At 31.7% G+C, this 21,450-nt stretch overlaps 1 protein-coding gene across 1 annotated transcript in view; it reads right to left on the bottom strand.

The window, feature by feature from the left end:
* Nucleotides 1-1,176: 1,176 nt before the first annotated feature.
* LOC144968469 (uncharacterized) overlaps nucleotides 1,177-21,450 on the bottom strand; it is a 35,738-nt gene continuing 15,464 nt past the window's right edge. Inside the window, exons 12-31 of the mRNA XM_078906873.1 lie at nucleotides 21,204-21,298; nucleotides 20,381-20,565; nucleotides 19,265-19,332; nucleotides 17,009-17,070; nucleotides 16,190-16,306; nucleotides 15,397-15,501; nucleotides 13,815-13,909; nucleotides 12,547-12,664; nucleotides 12,264-12,334; nucleotides 11,936-12,017; nucleotides 11,433-11,504; nucleotides 10,068-10,277; nucleotides 8,851-9,039; nucleotides 8,339-8,410; nucleotides 7,832-7,903; nucleotides 6,425-6,496; nucleotides 5,972-6,223; nucleotides 5,432-5,596; nucleotides 4,572-4,649; nucleotides 1,177-3,472 (exon numbers count right to left, since the gene is read on the bottom strand). Coding sequence (XP_078762999.1) covers nucleotides 3,275-3,472; nucleotides 4,572-4,649; nucleotides 5,432-5,596; nucleotides 5,972-6,223; nucleotides 6,425-6,496; nucleotides 7,832-7,903; nucleotides 8,339-8,410; nucleotides 8,851-9,039; nucleotides 10,068-10,277; nucleotides 11,433-11,504; nucleotides 11,936-12,017; nucleotides 12,264-12,334; nucleotides 12,547-12,664; nucleotides 13,815-13,909; nucleotides 15,397-15,501; nucleotides 16,190-16,306; nucleotides 17,009-17,070; nucleotides 19,265-19,332; nucleotides 20,381-20,565; nucleotides 21,204-21,298 — 2,378 coding nt within the window. The 3' untranslated portion in view covers nucleotides 1,177-3,274. The remainder of the gene's footprint in view (nucleotides 3,473-4,571; nucleotides 4,650-5,431; nucleotides 5,597-5,971; nucleotides 6,224-6,424; nucleotides 6,497-7,831; nucleotides 7,904-8,338; nucleotides 8,411-8,850; nucleotides 9,040-10,067; nucleotides 10,278-11,432; nucleotides 11,505-11,935; nucleotides 12,018-12,263; nucleotides 12,335-12,546; nucleotides 12,665-13,814; nucleotides 13,910-15,396; nucleotides 15,502-16,189; nucleotides 16,307-17,008; nucleotides 17,071-19,264; nucleotides 19,333-20,380; nucleotides 20,566-21,203; nucleotides 21,299-21,450) is intronic.

Here is a 21,450-nt window from a genome sequence, read left to right on the forward strand (position 1 = left end):
TCCAATTCAATGTTGGTAGTATATGTTATATAATATAATGAATGAAAACATAAGAAACTATCTAGTATTCCTAGTCAAAAATAAAATAACTTGAACGATTTATGACTGCAGAAGCCAATGTAAAAAGGGCAAGCTTTGCAATCTAAACAATTGCAGTCATGGAGTAAAAATAATGACCAATATTCTGTTCTTGATCACAATAAAAAAAAAAAGAAAGTAATAATGGTGATGATGATGATGATGATGATGAAACTGATAATGATGATGATTGTTTGTTTCGTTTGTTTTTAGGGTTTTACAGCGCTTGCGAAACATCAGGTCATTTCAGCACCAGTAAAAAGGAAGAAAATGGGAGAGTAAAAAAGTTGTAGGTTTACTGAGAAGCTGACTTTCAAAACATTTTTAGTCACATCCTGATAGAAAATGAATTAACAATATCAAGTTATCTTTTGGACTACATAGAATCAAAAGAGAAAATTTGGAGTTTAAAAACACTCAGGGTTTTGTTTTATGAGGTACACAAGACATATATTTTGCTCTTTAAGTCAATAAATAAATGACAAAAATTGCGGTTGTCTTTGAATGATGAAAATGGGACTTTGTACTTTTTGAAAGTAACCTACTGAATTGAAAGCACACAAGAATAAGTAAGACAACATGGAAAAGATTCAAATAGGGAACAGATGTAAATTCCAAGAACCCACCATCAGTGTACTTAAGTCTTAGATCACCTAAAAGTCTCATCCAGAGACAAGGGCGGTTCCCCCACTAAGAGGAATACATTCAAATGTTTACAAACCACTATATATTTTTAAAAATGCAACAGTACATAAGAGAGATGATTTTCAAGGTAAAAAATATCATCTCCCAAAACTGTAACTATACATTTAACTGTTTCCCTCCCAGTCCGGGAGTCCGGCCAAGGCTAGGACAAAACCAAGTAATCCCATTCCAAGACAAAGACAGAAAGCAACGCGGAAAACATTTAGGAGATAGAAGACAAAGCGTGACATCTTGCCCACCATGATGATGATGATGATGATGATGATGATGATGATGATGATGATGATGATGATGATGATGATGATGATGATGATATAATAATAATAATAATAACAATAATAATAATGATAATAATAATAATAATAATAAAAATAATAATGATGATGATGATGATGATGATGATGATGATGATGATGATGATGATGATGATGATGATGATGATGATGATGATGATGATGATGATGATGATGATGATGATGATGATGATAATAATAATAATAATAATAATAATAATAATAATAATAATAAAACTATTAATACGAGTACTACTGCTGCTGCTACTACTACTGCTACTAATACTACTACTACTACAACTACTACTAAAACTACTACCACCACCACTACTACTACTACTACTACTACTATGACAAGAACGACGATTACGGTTGTATTTATATTTTGATGTTATTTACCATTCAATTCAATATAGGATCTTTTGTTTAAGAGTCTTTTGGCTACATGATCAATTTGTCAAAGAGCAAAATAATGACACGATACATATGTCATCCACCAACACAAATCGGTATTATGTTGGGTTGTACCAGTTGAAAAAAACAACTGATTATAAGTTAAAATGACTAAAATGTGAATTTTTGTTTTAGTTACATTAAAAAACTATATCCATTGTCTTCATAAAAATGTATAAATATAAATTTATTATTGATGCTGTGTGTTCAGCCAAAAAGATCACAACATCTGCCAGCCGGATATAACTTACCAACACACAAAACAATGTGCAACCTTGAACGTTTATAGTCTGACTGATAGAATTTAGTGAGAATTTCTCATAAAAATGGCTGGCTAGAAACAATAACAAAGAGTAAGTGACATCAATTTCGTTCCTTATGTACATTTAAATTCTAACATTTAAATCAACAGTCAACAAAACAGTATTTTGTCCGGGTGAACCTGATGCTTGAAATTCAATTCAATTTTAATAAGCTTAACATTAATATACACAATTTGAACTAAAATAAATGTTTTCATTGACAAGAGTTAATTTTGTTATTTAAACTTTTAAAAAAAAAGTCCATTTCCAAACTCTTAATATTTTGACTTTATACTCAGCTTTCTGCGTCTAGTTATTTCTGACATAATACCAGATGGATGCAGTGGGTCACAATTATGACTCTTTTATGTCTGATCAAAACATCAATCACGTGATGTCCAAATTAACAACAACCAATTAACTAGTCAACACAAAGTATAAATTGAGACAAGTAAAGCAACCCATCTTTACAATACTTATTACAGTGTTCGGGATAGCCATTGTTGACATGCGCATTTGTATAAACAAATGGATTCATAAACGAACAATAATCTTTATGTTTTGCCTGGTACTGTATCATATATCCTTTTCATATTTTTATTTTGCACCATGGATGCTCCTTAAATTATCATTGGGATCAGCAGTTAATCAATTAAAGCTAAGACTAATGATTATTTGTCATTGGTTAAGACAAAAATGCTAAGGTGAATACGACATGCAATGATAACATAAACCAGTGCATTTGATTTGGACAAGGTAAAAATGACTATCAATGTCTTCAAGCCATGACCCCTGGTTGCTCAATTATCAAGGTGGGTAAAAGAAAGAAGCCAATTTCTAAAAAAAAGCAAGGACAGAGGGCTTGAAATGGTGATGTTGCTTTGACAGTGGGAATTTCAAAGATCGTAGTTGTGATGGCTTGGTTACGAAAATGAGTACACTAGCAAAAAAAAAACAAATAACAGACAAGGTCAAAACAAATTATGAGGCTTTATCAACGTGCAAAAGTGTAATGCACCAATGGTATCTGGTGTTGTGCACTGCTGCAATGAACACTTGATTTAAACCTTCCTGGAGATAAAACATATGCACACTACACTATTTCTGAAACAAAGGATTCAGTGACTTGGAAGACCTAAGGATGCCTTATCACCTCAGCTGCAGAAAAACAATCCTCAACTAAGATATTAACAATGATTGGTTGATGAAAAAAAAAAATTATTTTCCGTATAAAACTGTAGGTTTTAAAAGAGCTTTCATAATTGTTTTACCGCTCCCAAAATGACAAGACAAGACAAAAACATGATCCGTTTTGATATATAAATTTAATGATCTATATGACACTTTTTGGTGTCTCAAAAATTAACCCTAATAATTGTGTCAAATGTTAAAAAAGGAGTATTTGTATATCGAGTTAAAACACACAGGCATGTCTCACAATTATCAATCTTCTGGGTTAAAGCCGTAGACTGAGTCCAGATCAAACCAGGAGAATTGACCATCCTTCTCCTTCTTTGCCTTCTCTTTAATTCTTGTGCGATTGATTGCCTTGTCCTTAGGGGATGTTGTGAAAAACTTGTGGGTAGGTTTTTTTGCAGGTACATTCCTGATATTAGGTGTTCTTGGGTTACTTTCTTGTTTCTACAGGAGAATGTCAAAATAATTTTAAGGTTTCATTCTTGATTTATTGGGTTTCAATTATCAGTAATAGTTAAATATTAAACAAAGTAAAATTAAGATCAACAAGTATCGCCCGGTGTTTCAAATGGGCTTTAAATAAGAACTAGAATCTATATTTTAAACTTTGTTTACAGACTTCATGTATATCATGTATAACACCATTTCCCCCCTCCCCCCCCCCAAAAAAAAACAATACAAAAAAAAAACAAAAAAAAAACAAGTGTCTCATGGTCCTTCTGATTGGGTATATTAGAAAATCTACAATTTGAGACTATGGGAATTAAAGACTGGAGTCAATAGATTGTACAGAGTATAAAAAATGTTCCCACATCAAAGTTCATATACTTTAATATGATTTTAAGACACTAATCAATCCCAGAACAGTAAATCGTACTTAACGACCAATAATAACCATAAGGCTTAATAACTAACAGTTTAATAGAAATATATAGTTTACATCACTGGAAGAGATGGAAAATTTGAATTTCACAGACCAAAACAGAGACGAATGGAAAACTATTACGTCAGTAAAGGACAAGTACTAAGTTGAAGGAATCAAGTCTACATCAAGTAATATTATTTTTTGTGAGAAAAGAACTTATCTTATTGTAAAATTAAACCTTTTAAAACAAAAATAAATCCGTAGATAGAGAAACCTACATAAATTTGAGTCAGATAGTCAAATAGCAAATCCTGACAAAATTACAGGCTTCATAATTCAGACTGATTTTCAGCTATTTTACAATGGCTACACTGATTGCCTCAATTAATCGTTGAAATGAGACATGTGCAAAAATTAAAAATATTCAATAAAATAATGATTGACAATGAGAAATTTAAAAAAGGCCATAAACAGATAAAGTTCTTGTTGTGAGAAATATAGAAACCTAGTTAAGCTAGATAATTTATAGACATTTTTAACCAAAAAATTCAAGAAATAGTGTCAGATTTGAAGATGGGATCTTGAATAATCAATCCACTCAACTAGAACGCAGTCTCATATTTGACAGTAACTATCATTTCTCTTATACTAATGAAGTATATTAATGAATTATCTCACCTGCAGCTTAGATTCGTTGTCCTTTGACTTATCAGAGACTGAAGTAAATGTCCCAGCATCTGGTGTTTCTGAAGTTTTCTTTTTTTTTTAAAGAAAAAATATTGAAAACAAGATTAGTATACTGATAATGGATAAACAAACTACAAACGTTCTTCATTCTTATCCTACAAGGTTAGTAAGATATCAATTGCGCCATTCTATTTCCTAACTGTGGGTTGTTTCAAGGAAACTTTGGGCTTATTTGACGCTCTTTATGGTCTCTCCATTGCTGTTACTGACAAGTTCTTGGTAAAGAGTAAAAGGACAAAAGGTAGTCAACCTTAATCAAATTGTTTTTGATTTAAACAACACTTCTTTACAAAAGAAGTTAGATTTTTTTCAAAGCACAAGGTCTAGTTTTAAACGATTTGTGTGATGAGAGAAGGCACTTCGTGAGTAAAACTAATCATCTTGAAGCAATAAGTTACAGGGTGTGAAATTGTTTCAAAGCAAATAATTGCTTCTCGCAGTTGCACACAGATGGTAGATGAATATAATTATTATATACTTTTTTACCAAAACGAACATTTAAGAAAGATTTTTTTAAAAATATGCCTCTATTGATGCTACAGTTCATGCGGGCAGCATGGCACCATGGTACATGCTTTCCTTTGTAACTGGGAGCTATTGAATTTCCTTGGTGTCCCGTTGATCATTGAGCAAATCAGCTCGCCCTAGTTCATTTTGCTGCGCTACACAGCAGATTACACATAGGTTATTCTAGTCTTCCCTGGGAAAAGACTCTTAAGAAAAATTTCTCTTTTAGGACGAATAAAAAGAATTTATTTTATTCTATCCATTTTCAATTGGTTTATTTATACCTTTCTAGGTGTAGACGTCATTAGTGGTTTGTTTAAAGGCGTTAAGGTCCGTTTGGGAGTCATCCTATGTACCAACTCATTCATTGTTGCCACCTTGGGCGTGCGACTGATTGATATGGGTGTGCTCTGGTATTTAGTTGACTTGGCTGCATTTTCCGTTTCAACCTGAGTGAGTCAGTGAAAGAAAAATAACATCATGCAAACTAATAATTCTCCAACTGATCTAACTCTTCTTCTTTCTCCTCATCAGTGATATATCATGGTCTTTACAATGCTACCATTAAACTTACCATTAAATTTAAAGCATTCAAAAACGTTGTATGCATCACAAATTAATCTAATTCAATGTTATTCTCGCATTTTGGGAGGAAGAGGAGGAGAACAAAGAAGAAGAAGAAGAAGAAGAAGAAGAAGAAGAAGAAGAAGAAGAAGAAGAAGAAGAAGAAGAAGAAGAAGAAGAAGAAGATGATGATGATGATGATGATGATGATGATGATGATTCGGAGCAATAACAACCATAACAATAATAACAACAATAACCTCTAACTCCATGAGATCATCAGATGATGATGGTAGCTCTTGGTCATCGTCATTGTCGTCTGCCAGAAAGGCTACCTTCCTTCTCTTAGGAACAGAGCTGGAAGCCCGTAAGATACTTCTTTGTGGAGTTCTCAATATAAGATTTTGATTATCTTTAGTTTGAACTGGTGTCTTTGGAGTCTTGGGAATCCATGGAACAGCTTGCTGTTTTTGTGGGGTTACTGGAGCAACAGGTAGCATGTGTTGGGTCGGCTACAATAGATATAGAAAATACCAGAATAATTTGAGAATAATTTAAATACAGGCAATCGTCCAGACAGAAATTAAGCAAAATTTAAGTGAGGTGTCGTTGAGATAATAAGTGATTAAGTCATTTGAATCATTCCACGCTCTGATATTTAAAAAAAAAATATCGTTAGAAGTGTGAAAGAATAAAAATTTGCAAAGTTTTACCTGTGACGTCGGTGAATCATGTCTAACACTTCGTGATTTGTTGACATTATTCTGTAATTCCATTTGTTTTTCCTGAAAATGAAACATCTTTATTATAATCTTTGGGTTTTGATTAATAGATAGGAAATATTTAAAGTATTCATTTCAGAGGATCAACTTCCATAAAAAATGTACTGTATGTAATAAAGAACTCCATGGTACTCAATATGTAATGTAATGGGAAATGAATATAGCGCAATGCTAATGAGAATTACAATGCTCAATAGCGCTTCATGATGGCAATAAAAAATAATAAGTAAACAAATTAATAAATATACACATACACATATATACAAACACACACAAATACATCCACACCCACAATTACATATAGTATAGTCACATATCAAAAGTCCTTCTATTAGAATGGTCTTTCCTTGTTTTTACAAAACGATAAATTCAGTTTTATCATCAATAAATTTTAGCTTGGTTTGAGTCATCCAGATGTGAGAGACGCAGTTAAAGATGTTTGTCTTGTTTGAAATTAAATTGGGAGAAGAAATTGGGAAATATAGCTGTGTATCATCGGTATAAAGATAGGGACTGATGCTGTAGGATTAAATGATGCTATAAGAGGTGTGGTGTAGACTGTGAATAGAAATGGACCCAAAACTGACTCCTGTGGCACGTCAAAATTTAGTGTTTGCTTGTTTTTAAGAGTTTTACGGCACTTGCAACACATTTGGGTCAAATCAGCACCAGCAAAAAGAAAGAAAATGGGACTGGGACAGTAATCAGTTCTCGAATTACATTTAAAGCACCCAAGAAAAGGAAAGACAAAGGGGAATTGGTTCAAGTAGGAAACAGATGTAGATTCCAAGATCACACTATCAAAGTACTTAGTTTGAGATCACCTAAAGGGTCTCATCCAGACACAAGCACAGGTGCCCACTAAAAGGAATACACTCAAATGTTTACAAATGATAAATAATATGTAAACAAAATATAATACAGTGCATAACAGAGAGATGATTTACTAGGAATAAAATATCTCCAAATACTATAATTATGCATTCGACTGTTTCCCTCCTAGCCAAGGGCTCCGGCCAGGGTGGGGACAAAACCAAGTTATCTCATTCCAAGACAAAGACGGAAAGCAAGTTGGAAAACAGATAGATATAGAGGGAGAGAAGACACAGAAAGTGCCTCCCTACCCACTATGGGAGCAAAATTAAGTGTGATTATCAATATCAATATAAAGGAGCATTTGCTCTCAGTTCAAATCAACACACTCAACTTTTGATCTTGTAATTTAGAAAAGGTTGATAACAGCTGTTTTTCCAAGTTTTCAAATAAATAAATCATTCTGTAAGATACGATATAAAGCAAAGACCATGAAAGTGGTAAAAACATAAGTTCTCTCTTTACCAAATCTTCCAGCTTTTTCTTTAAAGATTGATTGTTAATAGCTGCTTCCCTCACTTCTTTGCGCAAATCCTCCTGTTAAGATACAATCAAATAATGTTAATGAGGGTAATATCAATAATAAAAATATTTTTAAAATATGTTTTTAAAAAATTAAATAATTAAAATAAATGAACAAAATAATAGCAATAATAATATAATAATAATAATAATAATAATAATAATAATAATAATAATAATAATAATAATAATAACAATAATAATAATAATAATAATAATAATAATAATAATAATAATAAAAGAAGAAGAAGAAGAAGAAGAAGAAGAAGAAGAAGAAGAAGAAGAAGAAGAAGAAGAAGAAGAAGAAGAAGAAGAAGAAGAAGAAGAAGAAGAAGAAGAAGAAGAAGAAAAGTAATGATGGTGATGACGACGACGACGACAATGATGATGACGACGATAATGATGATGATGATGTTGATGATGATGAGAAATGCGATTGTTGCTTCTTACTTTCTCTGTGCATAAAATTTTGATATCAAAAGAGAGCTTATTGTTTTCATCCTTCAAAGCATCTTTCTCGAACTGCAATGAAAATAAAAATGTATCTTAACCATTACTCTTAGAATGATAATCGAGGGGGTGATGTTCACCACTACACCACATTTATGCAGAAATTGGGCCAAAACTTTTTAGGAATCTATTGGACACCTTGAAAACATCAAGAAAAAGCTGAGCTTATTGAGTAACTGTCAAAAAGGCAAACATTTTCCTCTTAGGACTTTTCAGGTTTTGAAAGTCACCTCCACAAAACTGCACTATCAAATTACTACTTACGACATTGAATTCATATAGATAAGCAGTCTGGAGAAAGTAGTACGTTTCGCTCTCATGGCCCATCTTTCAATGGCTCTGTTTCTCACTATTAAACAAAACTTATAAAAGCTTATGAAAATCTAATAGACGAAACATATAATGTTTCTAAAGAAAAAAAAATAAAGCAAAAATAAACAACTTTAGCTCACCATATTCTTATCATCTAAGGCCTCAAGCTTGTTTTTCAGGCTTCTGATCTCAGCATCTTTATCAGCCAAAATTTTCTCACTGCTTTGTTTGTAAGAGTCTAATGTTCCCATCATTTCGGCCAGCTGACAGTCTGTTAAAGCTTTGGCGTTATCCATCTCTTTCTTGGCTTTCTCCTGCATCTCTATTGCCTGCCAATACAAATTTGTGATACATTTATGAATTCCAGCTCATCACCCATAAAAGTGGATACAGAGTTGCCCATAATTTCAATTTCGATTATTTTGAGAATAAGAAAAAACATCACACATCATTATTAATTTTATCCTACATATTATGGATAAATGAATAAATAAATATATAGATATATTAATAAATAAATAAATAAATAATAATAAATAAATAAATAAATAATAAGGAAATCAATAAATGAATGAATAAATAAATAATAAAAATGTAAATAAATAAATATAATAACATTATTAAGGATAGATTATCTCAAGATCTCCAATTTTATTTATTCCAACAAAGCAAATGAACAAACTCATTCAGTACAAGAGGACCATTTAATATATGTACTAATTATAATAATCTATTGCATTTATATAATCCATCCTGCTTACAGCAGTACCATTCATACTGCTTCATTTAATTGACTTATTCTAAATGATATACATAATACATTCGTGTTACTTATAATTAGCAGTGTATCAAATATAATGGAAGAATTGTGATGGTGTGTGTAGTGTCGGTGATGTGTGTGTGTAATCACATCTAATGTGTCTTTTCATGGCTGAATTCTGTTTAGTGCTTTGAGATACTTCCAGATGTGTACCCTTTCCCTTTTCATCCTCTTCCTTCTCTTCCTTACTCTCATGTTCTTCTTTCCTTCTCTGTCTTCCTTTTTCTTCATTCTTCTTTCATATTTGTTTGCTTGTTTTTTCTTCTTTTTCTTTTTTTATATTCTCTTCATTCTATTTCTTTTCATGCTTCTGATATTCTTTTCTTTAATCTTCAATTTTCTCCTTCTCTCTTCTTCTCCTCCTCTCTTCTCTTCTTCCTCTCTCTCCTTCTCTTCTCTCTCCTCCTTCTCTTCTCTTCCTTCTTCTTCTTCTTCTCTTCTTCTTCTTCTTCTTCTTCTTCTTCTTCTTCTTCTTCTTCTTCTTCTTCTTCTTCTTCTTCTTCTTCTTCTTATTATTATTATTATTATTATCATTACCTTGAGCATAGCCTCCTCCGATATCTTTTTATCCTCCTTGCATTTTTCTCTAAGAGTCTTCAACTCCTCCTCAGATTCCATTGTACTTTTGGTTAGATCACCATTAGTATGTGTTAACTCCTCAATTTCTTTCTTCATGGATTTCAGCACCTTATCTTTTTCTGTATTCTTTTTTATCTCAATGTTTAAATCAGCCTTAACAGATTTTATCTGTGAAAAGCATGACAAAAGTACTGATTTATGAATACAAGGGTACCACTTTCTGAATCTGGTTGTTATGCTTAAATAACAGCCTACATAACATTCGTAAGATCAATCTTAGACTATTCCTGTACAGTTTGGGACCCAGACCTACAATCTGATGTAAAAGCAATTGAAGCTGTCAAGCGCCGCACTTCAAGATTTGTCTTCAATGACTGCAGCCCCCATAGCAGCATAACAGACATGTTCACACAGCTTGGATGGACTCCCTTACCAGACAGATGGAAAGAGCAACAACTAACTCTTAGGTTCAAAATTACAAACAAAATGACGGCCATCTCACCAGAACAGCTAGACATACAACAAAATTCACACCCTCAAAGAAAAAATTCATTCTAAAACACCAATCTGCAAACTTCAAACAACTTCAAATATTCATTTTCACCCTGCACCATCAAAGACTGGAACGTTCTTCCCGATTCATGTGTGAACACAACAGATGTAGACACCTTCGAGTGTAGATTATCAAAATTCTTCAGCCTATACACCAACAATGGCTGTCACATTTTAAAAAATCTCTACGCCCTCAAATACAAATACTCAAAAATTATTCAACTTCGAGTAACATTCAGATTCAGATTCAGAGGAGAAATCAGTGAATTGTCGAATTCAAAAATTATTTTTTTACAATCTAAGATCGGTTTCTTGCCCTAGTTTGATCATTCTTTGAAATACAAAATTACATTTATAAAAAATGTCAAGCACTGAATAATATGGGGATTTAAATATTCCTCTTAAATTTAGTACATATAAGCCATAATAATACTTTATGTTAACAATGTAATAATTATGCGAATGAAAAAAAATAATGATAGTAAAAAAGTACTCATAGATAAATTTAAGAAATACTGTTTTACCTTTTTTTAAATTGTGAATATGAAAGAATTTGAGTGCAATGGCTGGCACATGATGGGCATGTACCCAACCAATAGCAAATGGTCTCATACTCATGGCTTACTAATTTTTCTCAGACCATTTGTAGAGGTAATGGAACTGATTTCAAACTAAATTCAGTGTTATACAGGGGACTGATCCCTTCATTGCTCAGTGCAATGCTCCATCACACACACGCATGATTAAAAGGTATTGACATTCTAAACTGACCTCTTTTTCAAGCTCTTTGTTATGCTTTGTTTGAGCAGCAAGTTTCTTTTGTTGTGAAGTCAGAGATTTTCCCTGAAAAATCAGTGAAGGAAAATGGTCTAAGTCTCTCTCTCTCTCTCTCTTCCTCCCTCCCTCCCTCCCCCTCTCTCTCTCTCTCTCTCTCTCTCTCTCTCTCTCTTTCTCTCTCTCTCTCTCTCTCTCTCTCTCTCTCTCTCTCTCTCTCTCTCTCTCTCTCTCTCTCTCTCTCTCTCTCTCTCTCTAAAAAAAAAAAAAGAAAAGAAAAAAAAATATCAGATTACATTTATGAATCCACTCATTAATTTTACCTGTAGCTAAACCTTTATATTATTCATGAAAGCTTAAATAATAAAATAGCGAAAGTTAAAAAATTGATTACAAAATTTGTCTCAAAAATGGATGTAATTGCAAACATTAATTCGAAAAAAAAAATGTTTCATAAGTCAAACATGTTTTCTCTAGCTTGACTTCACATAATAACATACATGCTCTTTATTTTCAAGATTTATGTCAGTAAGCTGACTGTTGAGCTCATCCGTCTTCCTTCTTTCTTCCTCATACATTTTTCTGAAAGGGAGAGGAATGAGTGAAAGAGTGCAATGATTAAATTGCGAACAATGTTTGCATAAATATGGAAACCAGGAAAGTAATAATGTTACTAATGTTATGAGGTTTGAAATCCTATAGTATATTATAACGACTTAAGCATAAATAGAATTCAAAGCTATATTAGTACAGTAATATTATGTCTAACACATGTACAAGAAAAAACATTGCCATCCATTTTTTTTCTTCAATATCAATTCTCCTTACTTGAAAGTTTCAAAATCATCATTTTTTTGTTTCAATTCCCTCTGGTGTTTTTCCGCCAAGGATTTCTGTTCCTGTGTGTGTAAAATGGAATAAGATTTTAGGTTAAGCACGTTGAAAACTGTCAAGATATTTACCAAGAAGCCAACACGAGAAGATAATATCTTTAGTAGGCTGTTATAGAAAAAATGTTTTGGTGTCACAGTTGTTAAGGAACCCATTATAATTGCATTTTTGTATATAAACATACATGATGTATCAATACCAACATTTTGGGAAGACTCACTTTTATCTGTACCCTAAGCTCTCCTATCTCTTCTGATTTACTTGTTAATTTTGAATCCATTCTCGTCACTTCGTCCTTTGTTTCATCTAAGTTTACTTTTAAGCTCACAACTGTTGACCTGAAAAAAGAATTCATAGAAACTTAGAAGAAATGCAAGATATTCTACACACATTGATTAGATGATTCTAATACTTTTCTGTGAATTATGAGAATATAAAGATGTTGTTACAAACTGTTATCACAGTAATCAGGATTATGTCCATGGGAAATGAATATTAAACCTTATTATTCAATGTGCTTTAAACAATAAATAAACCTGGAACAACTACAAAAGACCTCTAACTTCTACGTCATGGCACAAGACCGAAGGGCTAGAGCTCAGGTGGTCGCTGGTTCAGATAAGTAAGTAAGTAGGTAAACAATAAATAATGTTTTAATTTTAAAACACACTCGAAACAACGAGTATTATCAGTATATATCAGGCTTGTTAAAATGTTAGTCTCATTATTGACGTAATTTAAAAAATAACACATTTTAGTTTGCAACTAATTGTAAGATTGAAAGCACATATTCATAATTTGACAGAATGAAAGACTGTCGCATAAGAAAATAAACTGGATGTCAAATTGAGCAAACAAAGTTTAGTCATTAGTTTAAAAAATTATTCAAACCAAAACGATGAAAAAAAAAAAAACCAGACACAAAACACATGTTGTCCACATGATGAAATTAAAGTAATCAAAGTCATCAAATGAAATTCATGAAAAGATTTTTTTTCTTTAAATGAAAAAAATTCAAATGAACAAGAAACAAGCACACACAAAAAAAAAATCAATAAAAAATTAAAAATTAAAAAAAACAAAAACTGCAGAATCTTTCTTCACCTCCGCAACTTCATTATTTGTCTTATGTCACTGGTCTTATTACTAAATTGCTCAACACGGATAAGTAGATTTTGAGACTATAACAATTATTGTGTTGCCTTAAGCTGAGGATCAATATTAAATCTCCTCTTCCTCATCCCCCCAGAACCAGAAAAAGGAAAATAAAGGAATGGGGAAAAGATTTGATGTGGACTTTATCTATGCTGACACTGATATATAGTTCCCATGTTGGAATTAGGAGTTGATCTCATATCGGACACTAGACAGCAAATACCTCATTATGATTATAATCCTTGATGAGCATAATGATTTGAGCATATGACCAGTGAGAAAAAATGAAGGCTTGGTGAACATAGACCATCTCAATTCCAACACTAGGAATACCTTTCTTTATCTAATTCTTTCTCCTTTACTCTTATCTCTGACTGAAGATTCTCAGTTAGCTCACTTTCTTTCGATAAAATATCGCTAACTTCAATCTGTAAGAATATTATGTCTCTTTTATAATAAGTATTATAATTAGTAATTCCGCTTACATAATGCATGCAACAAGTGAATATCCCAAATAAAATTTTAAAATAAATGTTATCCTATATGCAATTTTCAGTTCAATGGTAAGTGTGTAAATTAGGAAAATGTGACCAGTCACGTCAATCTGATATTATATTAGAATAAACCAATGAAGAAAATTGAGAATAAAATCAAAATGATCAGAATTAAAAACTTTGATTTTTAAAAAAAGTTAAAACACTAAATTCACTCCCCTAATACCAGGGAGTTGATTTAAACTCAAATTTTTGGTTCATCTCGACATAATACAGTTTTGAGAAGACTGGTTACAAAATATGGAAATACCTTAGGAATAGCAGGATATAATGAAATCTTAAATTTATCACATGTTCCTTATTATCATCCAATAGCTCAACTGGTACAAAACTCCATTCACAAAAAGACCGTAATTAACCAGTAGATTTTTGACCAATCAAAATATGGAATTTGTGACACATCTCCAAACCTGCTCGGACAAGCATGGTTGGTTGTTTATAAACAATAATGTGGATGAAATTGACCTCTCTCCAATCATTGTTATTGTTTTTTATACCGCCAGATGGGTGACGAGTTCGCATACGATTTTCTAGATCATATTATATCGTTTAAATTTACACATAGTTTTCTGTATATGTTCTATTGATCAAGCAGTAGAACAGTGAGTATTTTACTTGGACACATACCATCAATAGTAAAACCTGTGTAGTTTGCTACGTTTACCAATCACAGCCATTGTTTACATTATGACGACTGTCCGAGAGGCGTGGTTATCTAGGTGTCTATTGGTCATAGGTTAAATCAAGCTTTTTTTCATGCTGATCCTATTCACTCAGATTGGATTGGTGGGTTTGGTAGTTAATAACTGTCTGCTTAATGCTACAACATCTGTGATAAAATGGGGCTACTAAAGGACAAATTCATTATTATCTAAACAATATTTCAAAATTGAAATTGTGTATCCTTATTACAGGTAGTAGACAGTCGTAACAATTTTATCTTTGCCACACCCAGCTTTCATTTTTGCCCATCTTTGAACAACTATAATTATTAGCAACTGCAGATGGATGAAGCCAAACAAGACAAAAAAAACACACAGAAGGCATACTTAAATGAATGGGTAAGAGCTTGCAACTTTATGTTAGTCACTACTTTTGATATTCACCCATAAAAGGCTGCCACAAATAATACATTGTTTCATTTATAATTAAAATCAATATTCAAAGAAACATTCATGATTGAGCAATCAAGCTGGTGGCATATTCAAGAATTAGATTATCGCTACAATTTTTATCCCAATAAAACAAAAGAAAAAAACCCATTGATTTACAAACTATATCCTGGCAATACTCCAAATTCATTAGCTATATTATCTTACTTATGTGAATAACTAAAAACCAATATAAATTCTAGCAGTAACCTTTTTCCTCTCTAGTTTTTCCTCCAGCTGCAAAATAGTTTGTGATTGTTCATCTTTTTCCAGTTTCAGAGTAAAAATTTTTGCCTCCAATTCTTTTTCAATTTCCTGTAATTACAAAATAAAAGTCTAATCATTTAAATAAAAAATCAGGATTAATTCTTCGATTAAATACCAAAATAAATAGTTTAACATAATATAGGCAAAATAGGAAAAAATTCTAATGAAAAGAATTTATCTCTTCTGATTAGTTTATCCATTGTAACAAATTGCTATTTAAGATAAATGAGCGGTTTTGTGGTCTAATTGTATGACACTAGCCTTCAGACCAGTAGTCCAGGATTCGAGTAGGACTTTGAGCTGCGCGAAGTGAAGTCCTTGGAAAAGGCTCTTTACTCATATACCCTCATCGTACTCAGGTGCAAAATGAGTACCTAGCCGCTAACAGCACCATCTCCATCGATGAAGAATTGTATATAATATAATATATAATTGTGAAATGTTGCTGTTGACTGGGGACCCCTTATAAAGTGTTTTGAGCATATTTAGTGCACAACATAAATGCTCAAGATATTGGTTTGTTTTTTTGTTTTTATGGAGAATGATTATTTATTATTAGTATTTAGAAAAAAAATTAAAATAAATAAAAATCAAGAAAAAATAAAAACAACCACTCCTGCACAGCTCACTGCATACTCATGTATATAAAACCAAGCTTCGTGAGGTTTACAAGGTGATATGTTTTTACCCAACAGACTGTACAGAATCTTATTCCATGTGATTAGTTCCAGCATACCTGGTACTGGAGCTTGCACGAGTTTTCTTTGTCAAGCTTTTTTAAAAGGATGTCCATTTCCCCATTAACTCTATGGATTTCTTCTTTCCTTTCATCTATATCAGCTCTCAAATTTGTCTGGAATATAGGTACATATCATCACGTCAAGTGTACAGCATTACTTGGTTTTACTAAAACTTAGAAACACAAAATATGAAAAATATTCACCAAATAAATGCAAAATGAAAGCCCTCTAAAATTTAATTTCCTTTATCTTAAATAAACACATTAATATAAATACTCACTCTGACTGAGTTAACATGTTAATATGCAGAAAGATCCTCAAATATTCTTCTAATTCTTCGTAATTAGGGCAGCTAATGCCATCATGCTGGCAACAAGCGCCTTGCTTCCGTCGACGTGTTGTATGTTTTCAGAGCTGCTAGGAATTGTTTATCACTTGGTGCTGTCACTATTTCCTCTGGCAGATTACTTGGTTCCTTTGTGATTTCGTCAAAACAATTTCTGTAGCCTATATGTTGTGTTTGGTCTGTTGATTTATTTTTTATTGTGTATGTCAAGGAGTCTTTTCATAAACTCTATTTCTTTCAAGCTTTACCTTCTCTAACATTTTTCTTCTGAGCTGTATCGAAAGGTATGCTGCAGAGTGATTGAGCATTTCATAGGCGAATGGCTCTGGGCTTCTCTTTTTTATTTTTGTTAATAATAGAATTGGCATCTGATTTTGGTAGGTGGAAGAGTCAAGTGAGTAAATTTTTGTTTTGTTTATCTTTTTATAATATTCCATACTTAATAAGATGCTTCTTACTGAATACTCACAATTTCATAACTCTGAAGGTCCATTTTCATTTCAAGTTCTGTCCTTTCCAACATGAGAATATCTGGAATACAAATATTTCCTATTTATATATCTATGAAAGAAAATGAATGACTCATTAATGTTACCAAAGTGGGAAGAAAGCCCAGTTGGTAGAACAAAATTCTAACACCCAAATGAATCCGATTCAAATCTACGCTGATTTGTTTTGTTTTGTTTTTTCTTTTTTTTTAAACTATCCCTCTGTCCCCTATGTTCACTCAGGAATGAGTGGGGGAAATTAAATGTCCATGGAGTCAGAGTTTATCCTGGTTGTTTAAATGGACAGTAACAATTGTTTTCTACCTTTTGGATAGATAACAGTCCTTTTGCTTGTGAAGCAAGTGCGCTACCAACTGAATGGAAAACTGGGTCTAAAATAGATATAGTGGAAGTTACTTTGCAATTTCCAAGCAACCTACACCAAAGAGTTATCATTATCATCATCATCATCCAGTGACCAATCTGTTGTATACATCTACGACCATGATTTTTCCAACTCAGCTGGGTCACTGCTTTTCAAAATATCTGTTCAAAGGTTTTATGGTCTTAAAAGGACCACAAATATCAGTATTATCAAAATTAAATATGAATTCCCTTGAGAAATTGTCGTTAATTTGTTTAACAATTAGTTAAAAGGACAGTTTTTTAAAAGAAACATTTTCGAGTTATCCCAGCGCTACTTGTGAGGAATTCAATCACAAATTGTCTAGCATAAAATTAATTCAATAAATATTTGGTCACGAAGCCTTAATTTTTCTTTCAAAATTAATAATAATAATAATAATAATAATAAATAATAATAATAATAATAATAATAATAATAATAATAATAATAATAATAATAATAATAATAATAATAATAATAATAATAATAATAATAATAATAATAATAATAATAATAATAATAATAATAATAATAATAATATATCTTTATTGTCCCCAAAAAAGTGGCAATTTGTCATTTGGTTACACATTTATAACAATACAATATTGACATAGACGCACTCACACAAGACGCACACTAGTAACATAGTAGTTATCGTAAAAAAAAAATTTTTTTTAAATAATAAAAAAATCATTGAACATCATAAGAGAACTATCTTATCCTGATACCATAGCCACATAATTCCCTTAACTATTCAATATTTTTTAGATGGAGTAGATGTATTGCACTCAATGGAATATGAACAAAATGATTTTCCTATAAGGGACAACAAGACGACAACCACATAAGGCATGTCCGTTGGATTGCCAATGAGATCCTTTAAAAATTATGATTAAAGCAAAACTTGAAAATATTTATTGTTTTCGGCTATTGTAATTTATAAAGGACAAATAGTCAAATCACAAGGAGTAAATTAATGGCCGTCAACAATCTGCAAATAGAAACTCTAAAGGCATTATGCTTGTTTTTGTTTTGTTTTTAAAAGTTTTACGGCGCTTGCAACAGATTTAAGTCATATTGGCACCGGCAAAAAGGAGGAAAATGTGATAGTCAAAAATTATAGAATTTCAACTGAAGCACCCAAGAAAAAGTGAAACAAATTGGTTCAAATAGGGAATATATGTAGATTTCAAGAGCATATCATCAATGTACTTAGTTTGAGATTACCTAAAAGTCTCATCCAGACACTAGCACAGGATAGCACTAAGAGGATTACACTCAAATGTTAACAAGATATGTTCAAAACAGAAATAGAGAGATGAAAAAAATATCAACTCCTAAAACAAACACAAAACATTTCATTGTTTCAGCCAAAGACTCCACCAAGGGACATGACAAAACCAAGTAATCCCATTAAAAAACAACAGAAAGCAAATCAGAAAACAGATATAGGGGGATAGAAGATAAAGCAAATGACTTTCTGCCCACCATGGGAGGTCAAAGAACCCCATCCAGAAGGCATTATGCATTCATTTGCTGTTGAAATAGGCAAAACTGCTATTGAAATTGATCTTTTGATTTAAATTATTTTTAAAGATCTGGCAAGTTTCAGTTTGATAACTAATGGATGTTCACAAGGTTCCACATCAGGGGAGATCATTCATAACACAGAAATGTCCAACGGACCTGAAAAGACTATTTTGTTTAAGAGCCCATCTCTTGTTTCTCAAACACTTTAAACTTATTTCAAGCTTTTCAGTTTTATCAAAATCGATCAAAGTTATAACCATTTATTGCGCCAATTAACATGCATTCCTTGCATGCCTCTTACCTCTTGAGCTTTTCAATTTTTCTACACTTGTAAGAGCATCTTCTAACTCAGTCTGGCAATTCTTCATTCTACAGGAAAGAAGAACAGAAGGAAATTGTCATTTCCTCTATCTAAGCTATTGCAAAGTTCTAAAGGATCCTATTACAAGTATAATAGCAATAATAATGGTGATACACGACGACCGATGTAAAATAGTTTTAATAAATATATATGGAGAAGATTCAATGGTTTGATAAAGTAAGGAGCAGATAGGCTGAGTGGATATCATCCAAGAAATATAAGTTTACAAAAAAGGAAACGAATAGGACATACACAGCACTCATTTAGAACCACTACAAAAAATAGCGATTGACATTAGTAAGTATGAAGGATGGATCTGGTAGAGGTACACAAAAAAATGGAATGGCTTGGAAAGAATTGGACAGGTTTGAAGCAGATGGGCATATATGGAATTGTTTTTGATTATCTATGTCCATATTAAGATGATAACAAGAGAAGAGAAAAGAGGGAAAACTATAATACATTTGACTTCAGTTGAATCTGGCATAAATAAGAACTAGTTAACGGCTGTTGTGGGACTAATACAAAAAAAGATATCTCAGAGGCAAATAGTACAGTATTTAATTAAAATTTAGTCCTGTATATAATCTCTTGGGGAATAAATGTTACATTATAATTCAATGAGAGAAGTTTAAAAAATCGCTAAATATACTTCAGTTTAGAGGGGGGGGGGAAATCAAATTAAAATCACGATTGAAATTCCCTTTATTCATCCTCAGAGGAACCTTTTCTGTAGATCTACATAAATAAAGGCAGGTTTAACCTAGGCATTAGCTACAGTGCAAATCCCAAAGATTGCCATATAATGAATTTTATAACCACATTTAAAAATTAAATTATATCAAATTAAATTAATTACTACACTTCGGATGGCATGGGGTATTAAGATAATATAAGATACTATATTATATGAATATTCGATTCCTTAAAAATATGATAAGCAGAGCATATGATTTCCTGTTGTATTTATCTAACATATTCTATGTATTTCCTCAAAAATATAATAAACATTCTAATAGATTTCCTTTCCACTTAGGAAATTTATCAAAACATTACTTGCTCTGTTCCGTCTGAAGCTCCTTCTCCAATTTGGTTAGATTGTCTTGGGAATGCAATAAATCTTTCTCATATTTAGCACAGGAATCTGTCATTTCTTGATACATCTTGTCTTTGGTATCTTGAAGAGAACATAACTCTGCCTCGGTTCTTTGTAACTTTTCTTCCAATTCACGTTTTTCATCCTTGGATTAACACACGTAAACCAATGAACAATTAATTGTTATTTGTTTCTATTATTTATTTTTTTCAAAATCTCTGCCAAATTATAAATTTATCAAAAGTTTAATATTTTGTGTAAGATCATTCAAATTATTATATATGTAATTTATGTCAGCTATATTATATTAAAATAATATTTTGGATCATAAACTCATTTTTGCACATTTAAAAAAGTTCTTATTATCATAGTAAAAAGTTGCAGTAAACTATTAATGTCATCCAATTTCATGAGCAATCTAAATTGTAACGAGATTAAATATCCTAATTAAATTTTTTAAAAATAACTTTAACAAACGCTTGCACATGAAGAGAGTTTTTAGTGATACAAGAAAGACTGCATGATTTGAGTTAAATGAGCAAATTAACTTGAAAAACTAGTACTGTTTGGAATAAAAATATCTAGTATCATAATCACATCATCAAAAATTGAATAAACATTTCTTCACACCTTATTGAAAACGCATGGCACATTCAGTTTATGGTAAAAATTTTTATAATTGATTTGAATTTTTTACTTCTGTTTAGCTATCAGATTAAAGAAATCTATTTCTCATTGCTTTTTGGTGATTGTATAAAAATGGGATGAAGCAAAACAACTTACTTGTATTGTGAGGACTCGAATAGCAGACTCTTTAAAATCGTCTTCTTTGACTTTCAAATCTTTTTCTAGCATGCTATTTTTTTCCTCAAGTTGACCTGTAAAAAAACAGTTTCGTATTAAATATAAATAAACTAATTTATAAAATAATATAATAAGACATCAAACAATTGATGGATTTATTCAATGAGATTCTCTAGTTGTTCCAGTTTATCATTATCAAAGGTATAACTAGTGAGTTTATTTTCAG

The sequence above is a fragment of the Berghia stephanieae genome, chromosome 3 (assembly GCF_034508935.2).
Source record: "Berghia stephanieae isolate SIO BIC M18660-M18661 chromosome 3, UCSD_Bste_1.3, whole genome shotgun sequence".
NCBI lineage: Eukaryota > Metazoa > Mollusca > Gastropoda > Nudibranchia > Aeolidiidae > Berghia > Berghia stephanieae.